Source organism: Aulonocara sp. 'chitande type north' Nkhata Bay, linkage group LG19 (assembly GCF_057382095.1).
Source record: "Aulonocara sp. 'chitande type north' Nkhata Bay isolate Kocher_YH1m ecotype deep benthic linkage group LG19, A_spYH_male_GT1.1, whole genome shotgun sequence".
NCBI classification, from domain to species: Eukaryota; Metazoa; Chordata; class Actinopteri; order Cichliformes; family Cichlidae; genus Aulonocara; species Aulonocara sp. 'chitande type north' Nkhata Bay.
The window spans coordinates 7,536,207-7,557,167 of record NC_141362.1 but is presented as its reverse complement, the minus strand read 5'-3'; the positions used below and the strand labels follow the sequence as shown (position 1 = coordinate 7,557,167).

The 20,961-nt window shown below is 43.5% G+C and overlaps 2 protein-coding genes across 4 annotated transcripts in view; one reads left to right on the top strand and one right to left on the bottom strand.

Annotated features, from left to right (window-relative positions):
- brf1a (BRF1 general transcription factor IIIB subunit a) overlaps window positions 1-20,961 on the top strand; it is a 130,958-nt gene that overhangs the window by 23,110 nt on the left and 86,887 nt on the right. For all 3 annotated transcript variants that reach the window (XM_086275933.1, XM_086275931.1, XM_086275934.1), the window contains 6 exons: window positions 2,299-2,371; window positions 12,970-13,119; window positions 16,443-16,536; window positions 16,738-16,864; window positions 18,504-18,543; window positions 18,942-19,034. In XM_086275933.1, coding sequence (XP_086132059.1) covers window positions 2,299-2,371; window positions 12,970-13,119; window positions 16,443-16,536; window positions 16,738-16,864; window positions 18,504-18,543; window positions 18,942-19,034 — 577 coding nt within the window. The remainder of the gene's footprint in view (window positions 1-2,298; window positions 2,372-12,969; window positions 13,120-16,442; window positions 16,537-16,737; window positions 16,865-18,503; window positions 18,544-18,941; window positions 19,035-20,961) is intronic.
- LOC147306399 (BTB/POZ domain-containing protein 6-B-like) lies at window positions 1,564-8,273 on the bottom strand. The gene is made up of 4 exons (XM_086275935.1): window positions 7,278-8,273; window positions 6,585-6,675; window positions 6,261-6,379; window positions 1,564-5,704 (listed from the first exon to the last, which is right to left on the bottom strand). Exons 1-4 carry the CDS (start codon window positions 7,682-7,684, stop codon window positions 4,672-4,674), a joined length of 1,650 nt encoding a protein of 549 aa, XP_086132061.1. The 5' UTR covers window positions 7,685-8,273; the 3' UTR covers window positions 1,564-4,671.

The following is a 20,961-nucleotide window of genomic DNA, read 5'->3' as shown; positions in this document are numbered from 1 at the left end:
TTAGCTCCGGTTTTAATGTTTTCCAGCTCCGGAGAAAAACGCCTGTTCTTAAGGTGCTAAAGCTTCACCAGCTCTTCTCTAACTCTGATTGGTGTTTGGTGCTGGGCAGATCAAGCACACTGTGTTTTTGTGCTGTTTATGTCATCATTGAAATGAGGTTGGCTCCTTACTGTTTCATATTCTTGTGCAGATTACTCTGAGGAGTCGGTGTGACTCTGTATATCGTAGTATTAATGATGGCGAAGATGGCGTTTTATCAGTCACACAGTGGTGACTGCACTTGTTCCACTTCCTCCTGCTCCTCTATTTCTGCTTTCATGTAGAAATTCCTCGCTGGAATCAACTTCCCAGAATAGCAAAGCAGCATCTGCCCCTGCTCGACACCAGGGGAGGCCTTGAGCAAGAGTCCGTCTGTCTGTTCCTAAAACCTCCTCGTTTTACTCCCCCCTCCCCGTGTTCTCGGGAGAGTTGGTCTGAAGGAATGACAGAGAAGTGACCCGAGTTCACGACCTGATCCTGCAGCTTTCACTGCCGCCTCCTTCAAATTTCAGCCAGAGCAGAATTTAATTCCAGGCTGCAGTGCTGTTAATTCGTTAAGAGATGATAGATGTGCAGCCTCGTGGCTTTGTTATGCAACAGTATCCATCATCAGATCCTTTCAGATAAAGTAGGGGGTGGGTGGGGGCACCCCCAACCCCCTTTTTTTTAACTGCTGAGCCTTCTGGAGATGTTGTGGGGTCAAACACAATGAAACATCTGTGATGGGAGGTTCCTGTGAGATAACCCTGATGACACACAGCACCATTCACCTCCTGTTACCTCTCTTCCTTTGACAAACCTGGTTTCTAGTTTGCTGCTCAGCCTAGTTTTAACCGCACAAGGGATTTCTTATCAGATCCTCTTCCAGAAAGTTTGAATAGGAAAATGCATCAGCCCCAGTTTATCAAGCATCAAGCACTGAATTTTGCAGTCCAGTGACCGGCAAGTTTACTTATTCAATAACGTAGAACGCAATTGACACAAAACTAGTTGTATGGTTTTAACAAGTAAGATATACTTCATATTTTATGACTTTCACTTGTTAGGTGAATGTGTAAAGATCCCAGGAGGAGACACAAATCCCTGGAGTTTTCCTCCCCTCACCCACAACTGGTTGCAGCAGACACTCCAGCCTGAGCCTGGTTCTGCAGGATGTTTCTTCCTATTGAAAGGGAGTTTTTCCTTCCCACTGTCACCAACTGCTTGCTCACAGAGGTTGTTTGTTGGTGTTTTTGCTGTGTTATCGGGTTTCTACCTTACAATACACAGCATTGTGAGGCAACTGTTGTCTCGTGAGAATTGTTTGGGGACGGGAAATGACTGGTCGGACTTTGTGTTGTGTTGTCCTCCACTGCTGCGAATCATGTTAAAGTACTTATACGCACACTCTAAGTTCTGCATCGTATGCTTGTGCTCATCTACGCAGGTCTGCTTTCACACAGTGCTGCAGAGAAACATGCAAACACAACTTTTCAAAGTGACACAAGTGATGCAGCCTTAAAAAATAAAAGTTGGCCAGAATAAAATGACAAAATTCACTAGATTAGGGTTTATACAAATTATTTATGGATTCGTGTCAGTTTTGATGCAAAAAAAGGTAAAATTTTTATCTTCACATGATTTATTTTGGCTGCCAATCAGTTCAGATGCCAAAGATGGTCAATTTACTGTCATTTAAAACAAAGATGAACAGCAAATCGTCACATTTGAGAAGCTGAAACAAGTCTGCTACCAGCAGTTGCCTTCACTTTAACATGAACCAGTCAGATTATTCAGTTGTTGTGCTTTATTTGTAAATCTAGAAGTCTCTAAGGGGCTTTCTTAATCATCAGTGACGAAGATATTTAAGTTGCTTTTAAAATTCGATGAGTTCATCACAACAAGCTAAAGCGCCACTATTTTCTGGGCTGTTCAGAGTGAGGAAAAGTCAGGACTGTCCGGACCGAGCAGAGAAACCAAAACATGCGGGCACAGCATTAGAGATGAGTCTACAGTTCCAAATCACAGACATATTGAAGCGTGATGTTCTGCAACCTTCAGGTCAATTATGTAACCAGAACACTTGTCCCGCCGGTGATGCAACGGCCTTATTTCATATCCTGATAGTGTGCTTAATCGCACTCTACTATAATTCTTTAAGTGGCTTTGAATGGATTTAATGGCTCCTGGACTCAATAGATACACTTTTCCTGGCAGTGCGAGGTACTTTACGTCTGCTGAATAACATCGTTTACTCATCCTGGGTTGTCTCATCCACAGGTGAACGTCTACGTGTTGGGAAGAACGTTTCTCGTTCTGGCCAGAGAACTTTGCATCAACGCTCCTGCTATAGGTATTTGAGCTCCACTTTACTCTGTTTACTGTGAGTCGTGTTATAAAAATGCTGAATCAGGTGTGTCATACCTTTCACATATTGTAAAAACCAGAAATGTTCACTATAGATTTAATAACAGGGAAAAGAAGCTGGAGGATGTCTGCTGGTAAATTATTAAAGAAGTTTAAATCCCCTCAAATGAAAAGCTGTATACACTCATTTATCCCTTCATGCAGTATACCTGTTGAACTTCTCTGTAGCGCATGGCAATCATAGCCAATCATATAACAGCAACTCGCTGCATTTATGTTAGGCAGCTCAGATTCACAGAATGGTCCAAACGTAGGAAAATGTCTAGATAGCAGCAGATCTCTGGGCAAAAATGCCTCGTTGATGTCAAAAAGGACAGCTAGACTTCTTCACGCTGATAGAAGGGCAACAGAAACTCAAATAACCACTCATTACAGCCAGGGAAGAGCATCTCTGGAGTACAACATGTCAAACCTTGTAGCATATGGACTTCACAGCAGCAGACCACACCAGGTGTCACATCTGTGGGTTAAGAACTGGAAACTGAGGCTGTAATTCACACAGGCTCAACAAAATTAGACCATAGAAGGTCAGGAAAACGGCCCAGTCTGCTCAGGTTTGATTTGTGCTGCGACATTTGGATGGTAGAGTCGGAATTTGGTATAAAGAACATGAAAGCGGGGACTGATTTGTATCAGCGGATCAGGCTGGCAGTGGTGTAATGTAATGAGAGGTTATCCTCATGGGTGTGGAGCTGACAGCAACTGCATGACAACAACTGCTCAATATGGACCAAGCTCTGTGAGGAATGTTTGCACCAACTTTGTTGAATCTTTGCAGACATGCATGGAGAGGGTCCAGCCCAGAACTAGAAGATAAAGTGGCGAGTGTATATTACAGCTTTCTGTAAAAATATTATTTGTCAAGTGGCCATAAGAGTGAGTTATTTCTTCACACTGTTGAAAGCTCCTCCAGAGATTGAAACTTCCAGAACTGGGGAAAAACTGTGACGAGGTGGAGGGCGGTCACACCAAAATGTTTTATTCTAATTTTTCTGTTTTCCACACTTTATCTAATTATCTAATAAATAAAAATGGTCCTTGTTATTGTTTCTGAGAGCAGCCTGTACTTTTTGTGAAGTACGGCATATTATTAGCCTGTTAAACTCAAGAGTTTGACTTTTCTACATTTACAAAAACTCAAATGTGACCACCTTTGATTTTTGTAAGGCTGGTCTGGTCTGCAGCTACCTGGAAGATTATGAGCTCTGATGTCCTTAAATTGAACACGACGAGCCGTCCTGCCAAAGCAGAAGTGCATTAATATTAACTATAATGTACCAAATATTTTGGGAAACTGTCAAAGAAAATCACTGGTTTAGGCTTTGCTTTCCTCGTGCATAGCTTTGCATTTCCATTATAGTGTTTTGCCAGCGTTAATGTAACTGTGCTGTCTGTTAAATGCACTGTGCAGTTTATTTAGTAGGAAATGAATCCAAATCCTCACTTGGAAAAAGAGGCAGAACCCTTATCAGTCCTCAAATCTGTGCCTGCCAGACTCCATGCAAGTGAGGTAGAAACCTAATGTGTAGTTCCCACTTTAGTTACCAGAGGGCGCTGCTGCCCCTCAAATCCCCCACTCCCTCACCCAGATCCCATAAGATGTCACATGTGCGGCTTTCTCACATTATAACCTTTATATTTCGGCAGGTGTATAAGCATTCTTGTACAGAACACATCTGCTCATCAACAGCATCAAGCTGTTAACAGATAAATTGTATTTTACAAAAAGACACAACGTTTCTGAGGCCGTCCTCTGAAGTGCAAAACGACTCTGTTCTTGACACGATTTCTACTTTTTTTTTTTTCTGCATTAGAATCGAACACTACATAAAGTTTGCTCCTCAGGTGATATTGCTGCCTGGACTATAGTAACAACATTGTATATAGACTTGCAATTACACAATTTGAAGCAGACCCTACTTGTTCCAGTTCTGGAGCTCAGCTTGATTACATAACCACAGGTCACTGTATTAATGTTGTTCCTACAGCAGCCGCAGCCCTTGAAAAACACAAGCTTCTGAGCGAATAACGTTAAATCAGCATTTAAATAAAAAAATAACATTAAATTAAATAAGATAAAACAGCTCCGTCGCTTTTAAAATAGTCTCTTATAGAACTAACCAGGCCATTTAGTGTGACATTACTCAAGTGTCTTTTAATGCTACATTACTTTGAAGGTTGGGAGGCAGCGATAGACCTAATTTCCCATCAGCAGTCCAGAGCAGCTTATGCATAGAACACAAGCTCGGGGATCTGTCCTCCCTGTACTCCAGTCCCGTTGGTGCTGTCGGAGGAGCACTGGAACTGAAACGTGACCTTCCCGCACTGCACCTCCGTCATGCCCTCCTGGCCGAAGTAGCTCAGCTCATTCCCGTCCAGGACGGCGCTCACTGTGTAGAACGCGTCCTGCTCCACCTGAACGGGATGCTCGAACCACACCGGGAACGTGCTGCTCGAGCCGTCCGACACAAACTTTGTCAGGTTCTGCGCCAGGATCACCCCCTGTCTCTTAAGCTCGATTTTGACGCTGTACTCGGCTTTGCCGCCGCTCGACCCGTACAGGCCCAAACCGGCAATAAAGATCCGCTTGTCCACAGCAAACTGGATGCTGTCGCACCGGCCGCGGTAGCGCCACTGGTTGCTCCGGTAGGCCGAGGACTGGAAGCGGTGGCACCTCTGAGGAGCCAAGCCCTTCCTGGGATTCAGAGGGAAGTCTAGTTGGGGCTTTTTAGCCGCAGTGTACCACAGGAAGACGTTGTGCGTCTCCTCCAGTGTCAGGATGTCCGACTGCGCAGCACCGTTTGCAAATTCGTCCAGGCTCATGGTGGGGATGCGCACCAAGAACAGCGCCTTACCCAGTACCTCTCTTTTGTTGCGAGTGGTTGGCCCCAAACCCTGTCTCTTGCATTCTGCCGTGGCCCAGTTCATGACCGCCTCAAACACCACCACTTCTTTGGTGTTGAGGGTCTCCCGCCGCAAGATGATGTCCAGCGTCTGCAGGTCGATCTCACAGAAGCCCTCCGAGCACAGCGCGAGCTCGGCCTGCGCGTCGATTACTTCCCAGCAGCGCTGCGTCAGCTCGGGCTCCTCAAACAGGCGGCTCTGAGAGAGCAGCACACAGGCATTCTTGGCCTCCAGGCTGGTCTCCAGGAAGGTGACGCAGGCCTTGGCCAGTGCAGGGACGATGTACTTTTTGGCAGCATACAGGGTGGCCAGCACCGTGTCTGCCTCCAGGTCGATCTCATCGCTGTACAAGTACCTGGGAGAAAGAAAAGAGCCTTAAATGTACAGAAATCAGACTGGCTGACAGATGATATGCTGACTAAGAAGATACAGCGATGAACACATTTAAGTGACTCTGGCTCCACGTTTCTTCTTCTTCCTACTGTATCAAGAGACTCGGCAAACAAAAAAGGGAATTCTTTTCCTTCCCAAAGAAGATTATATAACACCATTATACATAATCCTACCGTTTTCCAGAAAGTCTGCAGAGCAACAATCTGTGCTACGCTTTTAGCCAGCGCTACTGAATGAGCAACAAAGGCATGTTATTTATAACTACTAGTGTGCATAAAGGCAAACTGTCAGGATGAGGAAAAGAAGGGGGGGGAATGTTGCCAGTCGAACAAAGAGCGCTGAGAAAACCAGCAATTACAGAGCACCGCGCCGCTGCCACGGCTCTCTGGTGCTCCCAGCATTTTGGCATTCGCCTCTGCTTAGCTTTGGATGAGTAATAATATGCTTTGAAGTGACACTGACTGTGCTTGTCATCTCAGCTTCTGGTTGGCTGTGCGAAGGGATGGTGAGTGGCTTACTTCAGCAGAATTAGAAAAGCAGCAGGTTCCACATCTGGAATATGGATCTCAGACTCCTCCTCCGCCAGATCGCTGTAAAACATGGCACAGAAGACGGAGCTTCCCACGGCCAGCACGTACTGGGAGGGGAGGAGACGGATGCGTCAGAGAAACCAGAGGAGCTCGTCTTTCACAAGTTCAACACTAGAGCCGATATATTACCTTGCATTGTCCTCGGAGCTCGTATTTAAATTTAAAGCTCAAATATCAACATTAGTTAAGTTAGTGCGTGAGCTTCCCGTCTTTCTCTGGTTTGCAGCGATTTTTCCGAGATGCGCTCCTTACCTTGTGTGCGGGAAGCTTCTGCGAGGCCCCCAAGGGCCCGACAATGAAGTGGACATCAGCCATCAGCTCATTGTTAAACATCAAGGCGTTCCTAAAAACAGAGCAGGTTTCACAAGTAAGCCTCAACTATTGTATAACATCAAGTCCTCCCACACTGCTTTTGCCTAGAGACACTGGTTATTTTCATAGATTTAGGGAGGATGCAGGGGAAAAAAGAGGACTACCCTCTTGTTGTTTTCTCACTTTATCCCTCAGCCTCGAAAATGTCAGCTCATTGGGATCTATGGAAAGTTCCCCAGAGTGCTTGGTGACATTTTTAAAATGTCTTGTTTTGGCAGATCAACAGTTCAAACTCAAGTGGGATTTGTTTACTGCCAGAATAAATTAAAGAGATTAAAGAACGGTAGGAGCAAATAAGTAAAACAAACAAAAGCTCATGTTGGTTTAGATAGACGCTCCAACAGTAAATCAGTTTTCTAGAAACTTGTCAAAGTGTGCTCCAAAGTAAAAGTAAAGCGAGCATGAGCGATCCTCACAGCAGTGATTTTCGTGCACTTTGCTGCTGCCAGCTTCCGTGTTAATACACCGAGTCAAAGCGGCTGTCATTACTCTGACAGCGACTCTTTCGCACTGCGATCGGGCTTTTTGCGCACAGATCAGGCGGATAATTGTCCTCTGTGTTTCTGGAGTTACCTCTCTCGGAGCGTGGGGTGGCTGCACTGCCAGCTGGGTGGGTCTACGTTGTTGTTGTTGATGTTTTGCTGGGTGGTCGGGGTGGTCGCCGCGCTCCCTCCGCCGCCGGCGCTGCTCCCGCTGGCCTGGCACACCTGCAGCTCCTTGGTCTTCTCCGCGTCAGCCACCGTAGTGCCGTTGGCCAGGTTGGTGTTGTTAGCGGGGTACAACTCCGCAGCCATCTTCTTCTCCTGCTGCTTTTTCTTGCTCGACAGGGACAGAGTCAGGATCTCATAACATAGCGGCAGCCGGCCCGGCAGCTTGGTTACCTTCTTGGACTTTTTCAGTGTTTCTGGAAGTAGCAGCAAATAAGTCAAACACCTCATGATCCGGCCATGATGGAGCAACCTGCAGTCTGCCGTTGGCATCTGCACGAGCAGCCGATCTTCTGGGTTTTTTCCTCCTCCCTCTCTCTCTCGCTGTCTCTTTAATACCCGGTGCAATAAACTGCTGTCGGGCTCGACATGAAGCTTGTCGCTGCGGTGGATTGAGTATTTTTCTTTTTTTCTCTTTCCTGTGCGGTCCGGTTCCTACAACGCCGGTTTCAAACGGCACCGACAGCGAAGTTTACGCGACAGCATCTAAATATCCCCCCAGGCCCACTGCTGTCCGTTTCCACATCCACTCTCAACTTTCGACCTCAAACACTTGTTTTTTTTCCCCGTTCCTCGGCGGTCAGCTCATCCTCTCCGAGCGCACAAATGTCCGCGAAGCTTCGCTTGTTTTCTCCCTTTTCCAGCGAGTGGGTAATCCGGATAGTCGCAGCTGGTAGTCAAATCCAGCCTATTTTATTCCCACCCCGCCTCTGCGTTAATCCTCACGCACATTTCTCTCCCGATTTGTTTTCCCCCTTTTTCTCCGAATCGGCTGTAGACCGACACGAAGCCAGCTACGATGTTCCGCTGCTGCCGAGGTAAATAATCATTTGTCGGGAGTTTTTAAGCTCCGCTCGGTTTTTTCGCCCCCCCCCCCTTCTCATTTTTTTTTTTTTTTTACTCCTCCCCGCCTCCCCCTCCTCCTTATTTTTGGTCGACTCTCCATGAACGCCCAGGGCCCGCCGAGGACCAATAACAATCACGCACCGCGCTGACGTGAGGCCAAAGAGGCCCCTCCCTCACTAGCTCCGCAGAGTGCGTCACAGGACAGACGCTCTGATCTCTCCTCCTCAGAGGAGGAGCAGGGCTGGAGTGAAAGACAATACACACCAGGGGGACAACATAAGTAACCCCCCCAACCCCCCACCTATGCAGACACACACTTCTGTTTAGGACGACCCCTACAGATGTGTCTTTGTGTTCCCGTGTGGTTAATAAGTGACTTAAAATTTGTTTGATGCCATTGGAGTCACTCTGTGGCAGTCCTGGGACTTTTGTCTTTGTGCGCTTTTTTTTTGTCAGTTTTGCATCCCATTTGTATAAGTCTTTGGTCATTTTTAAAACATCTTTTATTAGACATTTTGTATATATTTATAGTTTTAAATTTTTTTTTGTGCGTCCCATTTGCCAGTGTTGATTTCATTTTATATTTCTTTGGTTGTTTTCTCTCTGTGGTCATTTTTTGTCTGAAGATCATGCATTAAACCTGTAGGCTGACAAGTTGTTTGTTCCTCTGCACAGTTAACAAGAATTGCTCCTCATAGGACAGTGGTCACATTTTAGATTAACTTGCTTGAGTGTTGTGCAGTACTGCAGATTTTGGTGTTTATCCTATACAGAGTAAATGCAGGGCCAGTATTGCTGATACTTTTAACTCATAAAGGCAGTTTATGTAGGGGAGAGCGGCGTGTCATGATTAATAAGATGAATCATCATCAATTGGCAAATTCTGAACACATTTTAATGACCGCTGAATCCGTAGAGTGTCAGAATGTAGTACAGTAGTACATTTAGTTAAATTTTCATTTCTAAAAAATATTTATTTTACACAATTCAGTGGGCTACACACTGAACTCAGAGGATAGAAACAAGGTATCGATCCTACCTCGCTGGTAATGATCTGATACCAATACAGCCTTGCTATCAATGCTATTGATACCCCCATCATTCACCTATTGTTCATTTTACAAACACTTTTGTCCTCGTTGTTCAATTTCTTCCAAATTTTTAAGGATACACTTCAAACTATTCTACATATGCCAGATATGGCACGTTTTTGGCTAACAGCTCTTTGGGAAACACCTTGTTGGTGCAAAAATACTATTTTTATGCCTGTCAAACTGACAGTGATAACAGTGACTGTATTATCTGTATTTCTTTTTTTAGTAATTGCTTAATTAATTCTGTTTAGTTACATTAATAACATTGTAAGTACAGTGATAAATAAAACCATTACTTACCCTGCATCAGTGTTTATTCAGTTATCCTTTTCTGACAAAATCAAGCAGTAAGTAATTAAAAACTAATGCACGAAGGCAACAACGATGATGAAATGGATTTAAACATTCGTCAACAAAAGGAAACGAGATGAAAATATTGTAGATGAGATCTAATTAGAACTAATGAAGTTGTGTAGGTAGGCGGGATGGGTTTGGAAGTGTTCCAATCAGAAGTAATAACCTTGTGCAGTAAGGTTAGTCACGCACATTTGATCTGGCCCCCGGGAAACGGTACAATTAGCTTCCATCCTCCCCGTTTCTCATGAAAATGAAGCAAAATGTCAGCGTTTCAGAGGAAAAGAACGATGCACACGTTTCACATTTGATTTCAAGGAAAAAACTTTAACACTTTATATTATTTAACTGACTCAACTTTAGTTTTAGTCTACTATAGTCAACTAAAACAAAAAAATTAGATGCCTAAATTATGCCTGCAACAAAATCAAAATTAACAGTGCCTTGCAGTATATCAATATAAAGTGTCTAACAAACTAGTATAAATGTAACAGTATTAGCAAAACTTTCTGTTTGTTTGCTACATTGTAAATTCCTAAAAGCTGCTTGACGTCTAATTCTGGTCATTTGTGAAGTAAGTGATCAAACCAACAGCACGATATCATGTACGGCGATTTAGCTTCAGTGGAGTTGAAGACCAGAAAATGATTTATGAAATTTTATTAGGCTTTAGGTCGCACTGTAGTGCTGCCGTCTTGTACTGCCGTTCATCAATCACACACAGAAGGCTTTATTAGAGAGACGGAGTCCTGTACCCAGAGTAACACAAACTAGAATAGAGAGCCATTGCAGTTTTGGGGGTTGAGGGAAGGGTGCAGCTTCCCCATGACTGAATGATAACACTTTAATGCTATTCATGAAGCCCTGCTCCCACATTTGATTGAAAGGAGCAAGTTCGCGGCCCTTCTCTGGGGGTGGTCGAAGTAATTTGGGGGAATAGAGGCGAGGCAGGTTGAGGTAAAGTGGCTACACGAAAAAGGTAAACTACAGCACTCCATCACAGAAAGACTCCTGGGCTGTTTGAGCATCACAGATTGATTATATTCAACGGTGAAAGAGGATTTGGGCTGGGTTTTTTTTTTCTTAAACAACCTATTTTAACAGCCTGGTTTTGAGTTTACAGACACAGAGTAAAAAGTTGGAGCAGTGATGGCCAGCTCTGCACACGTATCATTACACGGTGCAGAGGGGGGAAGGGATCAGCCTGGATCTTATTACCAGCTGGCTCTACCAGCTTTCCACTGGGCTGCTCTTTAAACAGAGCCTCTGACTTCAAAAGGTATTTGACACAGTCGGGGCACAAAACTCGACTTTTAGTCTTCAGGCTACAGTGGGAACCGGATTCCTCCTCATTTGAGTTTTAAACTGGATTTCAGAGCATGGTAAAATCATTTTTCACAATAAAAAGCGACTAAAGGCAAACGGGCCACCTGCCAGGCAGTTTCATGGTAAAAGCAGGTGGTCGTGATGTTTTTAAAAAGTATTTCGCATAAAGTTTATGACATACAAAACTGTACAAGTCTCTCAGAGACAGAAGAAGCGAGCAGAAAGTTTAAGGAGTGAGCTTGCGATTGGATGATTGCCCATCCAAATCCTTTCGCCAGCTGAGAAAATGTGGATGGAGTCGCTGAATGAGAAACAGGCTGCTTCGAGGTGCACTCAAGCTAAATGCTAATCCTCCAGTCCTCCAGTGGAGCTAATTAGCAGCCAGCAGTCAGAAACTGGTTTTAGTGGGAAGCTCACAGGTGGTAGTAAGTTGATGTGTTTCAGGCTGGATTTTGGTCATTTTTTTTCCCTTTTCTTTTTTTTTCTTTTGGCCTAAGAGAGGAAAAGTGTACTCGCTCTGGCATTTTGGTCTGTTTACTGTTCACACAAACCAGGGCTTGTAAACAAAAATCCATGGGCACGCGAGCAGCAGTTTATTGGACAGAGCTCTGGCTAAAGTGCCATCAGGAGAGGCCTCTGGCTCCATGGTTGGAGAGAAGCTGAATTAAACTTGAGCACAGTGGCCTTGACTTTCCCGCAGTTTATCTTCTCCAATCAGTCAAACACGAAACAAATGTTAAATAGGATACTTACACTCATAAACTGTGTAGCGTGCTGCAGTTGCTTTAGATTACATACAGGAGCTGCTCATTCCTCAGAAAGGTGATGGGCAGTATCATCAAATCACCTTTGAAAAATAGCAGCTGAGGTATCAACAACAACAATGATGTCAGGTTAGGAGGCAAAGGTGAAGGGCATCATAGATGACGATGAAGCATGAAACAGGATGGTGGCATCTCCTCACAGAGCTGCGCATGATCATCAGGCATGAGCACATTTAGTTCACAACCTTCAAAATTAGCTCCTTGACGTCAAACAGTCAAACAACCCTGAAGTCTTTTGTGCGTTCCACCCAGTGTGAGAAAAAGTCTTCTCTTTGATTGGCCTACAGCTTCAGATTAGGCTCATCTAAAATATTCACTTCAGTTCAATTTTAGTTTTATTAATATAGCTTCAAATCACAGCAAAAATCACCTCAAGGGGCTTTATAAAGGCCGTATCAAAAAGAATCTTTTTCAAACGGTTATATATTTTTAAAGTGGTGCACACAGAAGCTTGAAATGAATTTAAAATAAATGTCTGAATGTAAAGTTTTACTGTTAGCTGTGTTGTAAGGTAACCTCCCTGCATAATATAGAGAAAATCCCACCAATCAGATGACACCTTATGAACAAGCACTTGGCGACAGTGAGAAGGAAAAACTCCCTTCTAACAGGAATAAGCCTCCAGGAGAACCAGGCGCAGGGAGGGGCGGCCATCTGCCATGACCGTCTGAGGGGGGAGGGAGACAGGACGAGAGACACACTGTGGAACAGAGTCAGAGATTATAAATAATGAATGAATGTGGTGTATAAACAAAATGAATCACAAAAAGGAAACGTTTTGTTCACTAACAGAATATCGTTTTTTGTTTCACTGTAAAAATCAGAAATTATAGTAGAAACAAGAACTTTGTCATTTTAATTGTTTATCTATGTTTTTACTTTGGCATATTATGAATGGAGATGAGGGCATAGAAAACCTGAATGGTTCCTTGATGCTATACTATGAACTGTGGATGTATAGCGTCCACAGTGTTGCATTATTATGTTGACTTTGAGAACTCGGCTGTACCAAAGAAAAGTACAGTGGGGGGAGTACAGAGGCATTGTTGTACATTTTTAAGGCTGTCCTTGTGATTAACTTGGGGGAAAAAAAAAACTTTCCTTTTGCCACCAGACCCGTGCCTTTATATTCCCCGTTTTGCCCAAATGCTGGAATTTGGCGATAAGACCCGCGAGGTCTCCATGACGGCGCTGCGTCTGGTGCAGAGGATGAAGAGGGACTGGATGCACACGGGGCGAAGGCCGTCGGGACTCTGTGGAGCAGGTAACTACAAGCTGAAGCAGCACTGGGTATCTTCTTCAATTCGCAGGAGGGGTGCTGGTAGCAGCCCCGAGGCTCTGAGCAGCGGGACTGAAAATCTGAGGAAAGAAAGTGATTAATGCTCTCTGCTGGAAAGTCAAGGTGCCCTTAATCAAGATGCTTTAACCTCAGTTTCTCAGAGAGCCGATCAGTGACCGGAACGCTTTGTTACATGTTTTAGTGCAGTACAAGAGGCTCATTCTCTCTGACAGGGAATAATAAAAGAAATTTTAATTTTGCCACATTTTCCTGGTGACTTGATCAGTGTGATAAGGAAGTGAATGTAAGCAGATGCACTCATGGGGCAGCTATAGATCAGTGTAAGAAGGGCTGCATGCACCTTCAGAGCTCTAACACAAGGATGTATCTGACTGCTATATTTTGACAGAAAGCAGTGGTTCCCAGGTTCACACTGTGCATGCTTACACTACTAATTATGACTAATTTTTACCATGAGATTTGTTCCGTGCACTTAAGCCCTCCTGGCCTTTGATGCTTGGAGGCTCACACACAAACAGTTTATTTCTCTCGCTGTCTGGGTTATCGTGTTATCACGACATGATTCCCAGGTTAGGCAGCCTGAGCTGAAAGATGCCTGTCAGCACGAGTTGTTTCATAGAAACTTGTCTTCCTGCCAGTTTTAGTGGTTTTCAGCATTTTTTTCTAAATGCTGAGAACGTCTCTGTATAAGCTTTATGTCTTAGCATCCCACTCTTCCAACTACATGAAGATTTTTGGTTGCAAACGCGATACCTGTCTGTTAACTCTCCAAAGAGAGCTGTAAAACCTGTCCAGAGTGATGTGTTTGGAAAGTGTCAAATCTTCCCACAGCGCTTTTAACATATTAGAAGGTTTTTGGTAGTGTCTAACACGATAACTCAAAAGGTTTTGAATGAATTCTCATAAAGCTTTGTAGGGGTGTAGAGTGGGGTCATGTTACCAACCCATTAACATTTGGCTCACATCCACCAACATCTTCCAGGTCAACCTTTTATATATATACTGTAGTATAATATTATCTAATAAGGTTATTCATGTCTGCAAAATCAATAGCTATTACCCATGAAAAGTAAATCTGTCATGTTGCCTTTATCTGATTTTTACTGCACTACAAACTTCTTAAGGTATGTTTTTAAAAGACAAAGAAAAATAAATGAATATATACAAATTACAATAGTCTTCCCTTAAAAGTAAATACTGCCCAGAGAGTTAGTGCAGGTTTGTGCTCTCTGACCGCTTCTTGTTTTATTTGCACTTGTTTCATTTCAGCTTAATGTGAGAGTCTTTGCTGTCGTTTGCGTTCGAGCTGGTTTCTCCTCTCTCTGCTCTTGATTTTACTGTCGGTGTACTCGTCACACGTGAGTAGTGGAGGAGATTTGACGCTGGTGACAAAGGATAACAGTTGTGTTAGTGCACTGGGATGAAAACTTCCAAAGAAGTGTGAGCTCCAACAGTACAGACGAAAAGTGGGAGATAAAGAGAGCTCTGTTGTTGGAGCTCTGTTGCCTGAAGCATGAAGAACGTGTTGTTGTAGCAGGAGGGAAATGCCTCCAACTTCTGAGTCTTTGCTGTTGGCTAACTCTGCGCTAGTCTACTTCTCACCTTAGCAGCTGCTGCACTCCTGCTGACATGCAGCACAGTACACAGAGCAATGTAGACCTGAAGTGCGTCGATCCGCTCTGGATACCCCATCTAGCTTTTGAGGCACTATTGGACTGATACCTGGTCCAAATATCAGAACGGTGCTGGACAGTTAATAAATGATACATGATTCAGTTACTTTTCTAAGTTCACAAAGTCATTTCAGTTAGTTTTAAGTTTTTAAAAGTCCAGTTTTTATCTTTCAGCTCTAAATGCTGATGGGGGTAGTGTAATCACCCCGCCGGGTGTGGACACGATAACTTGGTCGAGTCTTGGTGACCCTGACCTCAAGGTCAAGGTTAGAGGTCAGGTTTTCTGAAAACTCTAAGTTTTCAATGGAGCTTGAAAAGAAAAGCGACTGAACCTCTTTAAGTTCATGAAGATGTTTCACGCCTTATCTGAGAAGCTTCTGGAGTTGATTGCAATGACTCAAGTGCAAAGTCACCGATGAATTTCAGATTGACACCATAGGTGCAGTCTTATAAAATGAGAACATTAGATTATATTAACCAAAGACGAGCATCGTTTATTCACGGGTGCTGCACGCTAACAGTCAGCTGCACCTCTCGCAGTGTTTGCAGCCTTGCTGAGTGTTCCTACTGTGGATCTTTTGGTCACCTGCCAGTGAAACCTGTGGGAAAGCCGATCCTGCCAGCACCTGTCTAAGCTGGCTGCAGCGTGTGAGGTTTTGGTTTCCCACCAGGTACGTCATCGTCTTTACGGGACTTTGGTGGTGCAGTTTATATTAAACAGCTGAACTCAAAGGCCTTCCTTCCTTATTGTGTTGTGATTGCTACAAAGCCCAGTACATTGAGGCTTTGTGCATTACCTGCTAAGACGTCCTGAAATCGAATCGCCGCCTTCTGCTGCTCCCTGCATGTTTACTCCCATGGTTTCAGTTTTCATCTTTCTCTGTTACTCTGCTGGATTACCTTAATATTTAATTACTCATCATAAATCTTTGAGAAGGAAACACTCAAATGGAAGAAGGAAAAGTTTGTTCCTAAATATGATGCAAATATCACTGTTGACGGTTTTAAACATATGCAAAAAAAAAGTTTGTGCCAGGAGAGACGAGTTTATAAGTTGCTTCTTGTGATTTCAAGGGCAAAGAGCTTGTGAATGCGAAGCGACGAATGTATTCAGCAAGGAAAACTTGCAAATCTGAAGTCGTGTGGTTTTTAAGGTAATGGCGATGAAAAATGTTTGAGAAAGTCCTCAGCGGAGCTAAAAAGCCACCACTTCACTCCTCAAGGCTGTTAGAAGTGTGCATGTGGAAGTGGAAGCACGCATCTATCTTTTAACAGGCTCTTGAGCGAGGCAAGTCTAATGACAGTTACATAACTGTTCCCCTTCAAGGCTCACACTGCAATTCATTGCATAATATTAGCGTTGTTGTTTCTTCTTTTTTTAATGTGGGGGTGGATTTGTTGGCTCTGAGGTGCCCCCGTCTTGTTGGCTCCTCTTCACTGTTTAAGGTGCACATCTAAAAGTGCCTAAAACCATAAGCGCATAACTTTTTTTTTTAGTGTTTAGTCACATCTCGGCCTTTTCTCTAATCATACACGGACACACGTTTTGTTATTGCTTCTGTGCAGATTCTGGTTAAATCTCATCCCTGTGTGTGTTTGCTTGTTTGTTTCCAGCCCTTCTTGTAGCTGCTCGACTACATGACTTTCGGCGCACTGTCAAAGAAATAGTCAACATCGTCAAAGTGTGCGAATCCACGCTGAGAAAAAGGTGGGCGATCAAAGTTTGTGATTTGGTAGAAAATCCCGGCTGTGGAGGCTCGAAGTTTATGGGATTTGTCTGTTTTTGCCAAAATGAGCAGCAGAAGTTCCTTCTTTAAAAGTTCTGCTGGTCCAGATGATCAGCCCAGATGTTTAGTTGGATCTTAATTACCTAACTTATCTTTTGCCTTGTAACGCCACTTTGCGTTAGATTGACAGAGTTTGAGGACACGCCGACCAGCCAGCTCACCATCGAGGAGTTCATGAAGGTGGATCTGGACCAAGAGTGTGACCCGCCCTGCTACACAGCCGGACTAAAGAAGAAGAAAGCCCAGCAGGTGTTTTTCCACACAAACCTCAGCCTTCAATTCACCCCAATTAATGTGCCATAGCATTAGAAACGCACATGTGCATCAATTCTGATCAACTCAATTACTCATGAAATGACCCATTCATCCCTCCACAGGGAATATTAAAATTTCATCCTTTATTATCTTGATGGTGACATACAGCCCTCAGGCTTTCCCCAATAATGGATGAAGGGTATTAACCTCTAAACTAACAGCATCAGTGTTGTCGGTGTCCTCACACTTTGTGGGCTCTGTAAAAGGCCATCGTGCTCTTTTTAAGGCATTGTCCCACATACTTGTTGCTTTAACAGATAACAGGAGACATGCCTGATGATTTAGGGGTGAGTGCGTGTAGAATATATCTGGTGCCTAATTTTCAGGTCTTAAATTCCATATAGCTTCTGTACTTCAGTGGTTTTGGGGGTTTAAAAGTCCTTTTTTCCCCACTCACCATTATTTGAGTAAAAAGTATTTCACAATAGAAGTTTTACTTTGCTTTATTCCTTCTAGTATTCTAAAGGGATTTTGCACAACAAAAAATGGACTGACCTGCAAGCAGAGCTAATGAAACTTGAGCTAACTGCATGCGACTCCCATTCATCATACATGGCGTGATGATTACTCATTGCAGAGGTTAACGTCTTCATTTTTCTGTCTAATGCCAGCCTTCAAGAGGAATCACCTCACTCTTGGGACATTTCCACAGTGTGACGTCTGGCCAGCCTGCCATTTAATTAAATACAATGTGATTGTAAGGCTGGAAAATGTTACTTTAAAAAAGGCCGATGAAATGAAGTTAACATGTGAAGGTGTCGTATTGGGCTCATGATTGAAGACGACCAGCTCGTTAATCAGAGATGAAAAAGGCTTTATTACTTGAAAGGCTGTTACTGCATTAACCCAGGTTCAGGTGACACTTCGTACTAGGATTTATCATAATCATGATTTGAAAAATGAAATCTGAGTATTCTCCATATCAATATTGTTGATGTTTGATGAATGCGGTGGCGATTTAAAATTAGGTATCATTAAAAAGAGTCGTTGCTTTCTGGAGACGTTTACAGCAGTTTGTTCATTCTTGGCCACAAAAACTGTAAACTGTAGCCTGACAGCAGCAAATTCTCAAGATCTTGGGTTTTTCTTTGTGGAAACTGACAGATGGGCTTCAGAGAGTCGGAGCGTACTTGTTTTTCACCCGGCTTTAACAAACAAAAGCTGTGAGATGTGGCCAAAAGTTAAAAAGTGGTAATTTTTTTTTACTGATCTGACTTTACTGGTGGAGCTTTTGCCCAGTAATGAGCTGACCTTTCTCATGCCATAATGTAAAAAAGAGGAAACATTGGAGTTAATGTAAAAGCTTTGTGAAAGTACTCACAGAGTGCTGTTCTTTAGTCGAGTCTCACACCAGCAACATCAAATCAAACTCACGCACGTTATACACCGGGGAGGAAAAAGCACTCTGAGAGCAAAGGGTGCTGCCGTCAACCACCCCAGAGCCCTCGTGTTATAACCTTCTTTTATTCTAAGAGGTTTTATTCAGCGATCGTTTCACCCTGTAGCCACTATTAGAGAGGAAGCTACTTTCATTGTCTCATCCAAACCCTCTCTTTTCTCTCCCTCGCTGTAGCTGGAGATTGAGATCAAGAAAAAAATGGATGACGTCGAAGGTATGAATGTCTCGTCGCTGTCTGTTTGCCACCACAGACACAAAGTCCTGGCTCAAGTTTCTTTTATTTTGTTAAGTTTTCAGAAAAGTTTGTGTGTTAAAGATGGACATTTGGTTACATGTTGTTGTTGTTTTCTTGTTAGTGTTTGTTGACCTCGACTAAAAGCAGATCAGTGTTGGATGTGGTTAAAGCAAAGAAAACATAAATAGAGGACATGATTTAGGCTCCGTACAACTTGTAATTAACCTTGCATTATGTTACACTGCTAACATATTGTGCTGTAATTATGGGACTATGAGAAATATAATTGAATGGGTTAGCCTAGAAAGCCCTAGAGAATCACGCAATCTAAGTCTTTATGGAAGAGTTCCTTTGACATTGTTTTACACCTTCAACAGGTGAAATTCAGGAATACCAGGAAGAAATAGATGCAGAGCTGGAGAGCAGCAGACCCAAACTAAGAGGAGTGTACGCTGCCTATGCTAAGGGAGGTGAGTGATTTCAGAAACCCTTCTCATGTCCTCAGCTGTTTATGTGCTGGGGTAAACAAGACCTTGCTCTGCTCCACGCAGGGTTTTCTGGAGGTTTGGGAGGTTTTTAGTGGTGGACCTTTCAGTGACTGAACACTGCTGCTTGCTTATGTTGGCTAATGCATATTTTTTTTGCAGCAGCACTGTATGTATGGAGTGTTTTTTAAAAGCCTGAGAATCCAGACAGTGTGACCAACTAAAGTCTGATTTGCTGTCCATATTCTTCCGAGGTTGTACTCTGGTATGTCAGGAGACAGGTTTGCTCTGGAGCTTTGGCTCTGTGGTAAAAAATGCAAATCCCAATTTTCACAGGGACAGTTTGAATTTGACCTCTAAGGAAATATCTTAATAGGAAATAATATCTTATACTGCTGGAAAGCCTTAAACGGTGCCACATTTGTAAGTAAAATCCATTGTTCAGCAAGGTTGAGTATGTGGGTTGTGACCATGAAACACTTGCCAAACAGTTTATTCTGCTATTTGTTGGGTTTGTTTGTTGGATTGGATGATTGAAGTCCGAAGAAACGAGACATACGGGCGTTTAACAAGCTGGGACCTAAGTAGCATGTGGAGGAACCGTACACTGCCACAGCAGCCTGGTACCACCTGATCATACTGGTCAGCAGCTGTGAGTGTAGCATTGTTACAACAAAGAAATAACTGAGCAGACACAAATGTCTTTTCTTTCTGTGCTACGTTTATTTATATTTATGTTCCCACTCATAACTTGTTACCATTCTATAAGTTTATTTAGTTCTTTATTGGCGTCTCATTGTTGTATGATGGTGAGCAGACCACAGTGGATTTATTGCCAGGGGCCCTAGTTAAAGAGGGTTTTATTTATTTATTCATATTATATTCTTTGTATAGACCTTAAACTCATGTTTAAGGTGCATGAGTTGAGTTTGTGGTGCAGTATTAAGGTTAAACGTGATATTTGAGTGACGCAGGCCTGAAAAGCCAACTATGAAGGCACTACATTCTGTATTGAAGATAAAACCATTGACCTTGGATTATAATAAAATAACCATTTAAAAAATGGCACCATGACCGGTCTGGAGCTAAGGATAGAAAAGCTGTCTCTCGGCATTTTGTCTGTTAAACAGTGTTTGAGCGTTTAGCTGCTAGTGCGGCTACCGATTTGCAAGCGAACATCTCGTAGCGTGAATTCTGAACACCGAGCCGACGTGTCAGCGAGTGAATGCAGCAGCAATAATAGAAGCTGCTGCTGATTAGGTTGAGTGGGACGCCCAAATCCAGATATCAGAGGGGAAACACCGCTGCGTTAATGCGGGATGACGCTTTTATTTGTCTTTCTGTCGCTCACTCGGGCAGGACGAGAACTCTGAGCTGCTGTTTGTGAAAGGCCCACACAGGCCCACCCAGGAAAAATAAGACACAGCAGACTGCACTCCCTGTTGCTCTCACCCTTTATCTCTTTCTACCTTTGGCTCTTTATCTCAGCCTCAGTCTGTCTTTCTTCCTCGCACACAAACAAGCCCCGGTATCCCTCTGTTTCTACGCAGTGGGGGGGTCGCAGGTCTGTCACTGATTTCAGGCATGTTGTTCTTCCAGCTGCCGTGACGCTTTCAAATCCGGCAGCAGTTCGTTTCTTCTCAGACCGAGTTGATTTCCCGATTTGAGGTCTCGAGCCTGTGAGGGGACATTTTAATTATGGCTGATTAAAGGACACATTTTAATTAGGTAGCAGGACAGCCACAACTATGATCCCAATTACTTTGTCAGAATATGAATATTTATCACCATTCCATTTTCTGCGACTCGGGAAGCCGAATAAATTCCCTGCACTTGTGGGATTTTAGATCAGTATCTTGACCCTTTAACTGCTGTGGCTGCTTTCAGTGTGCTGGAAAATGTGGGTTTGTTT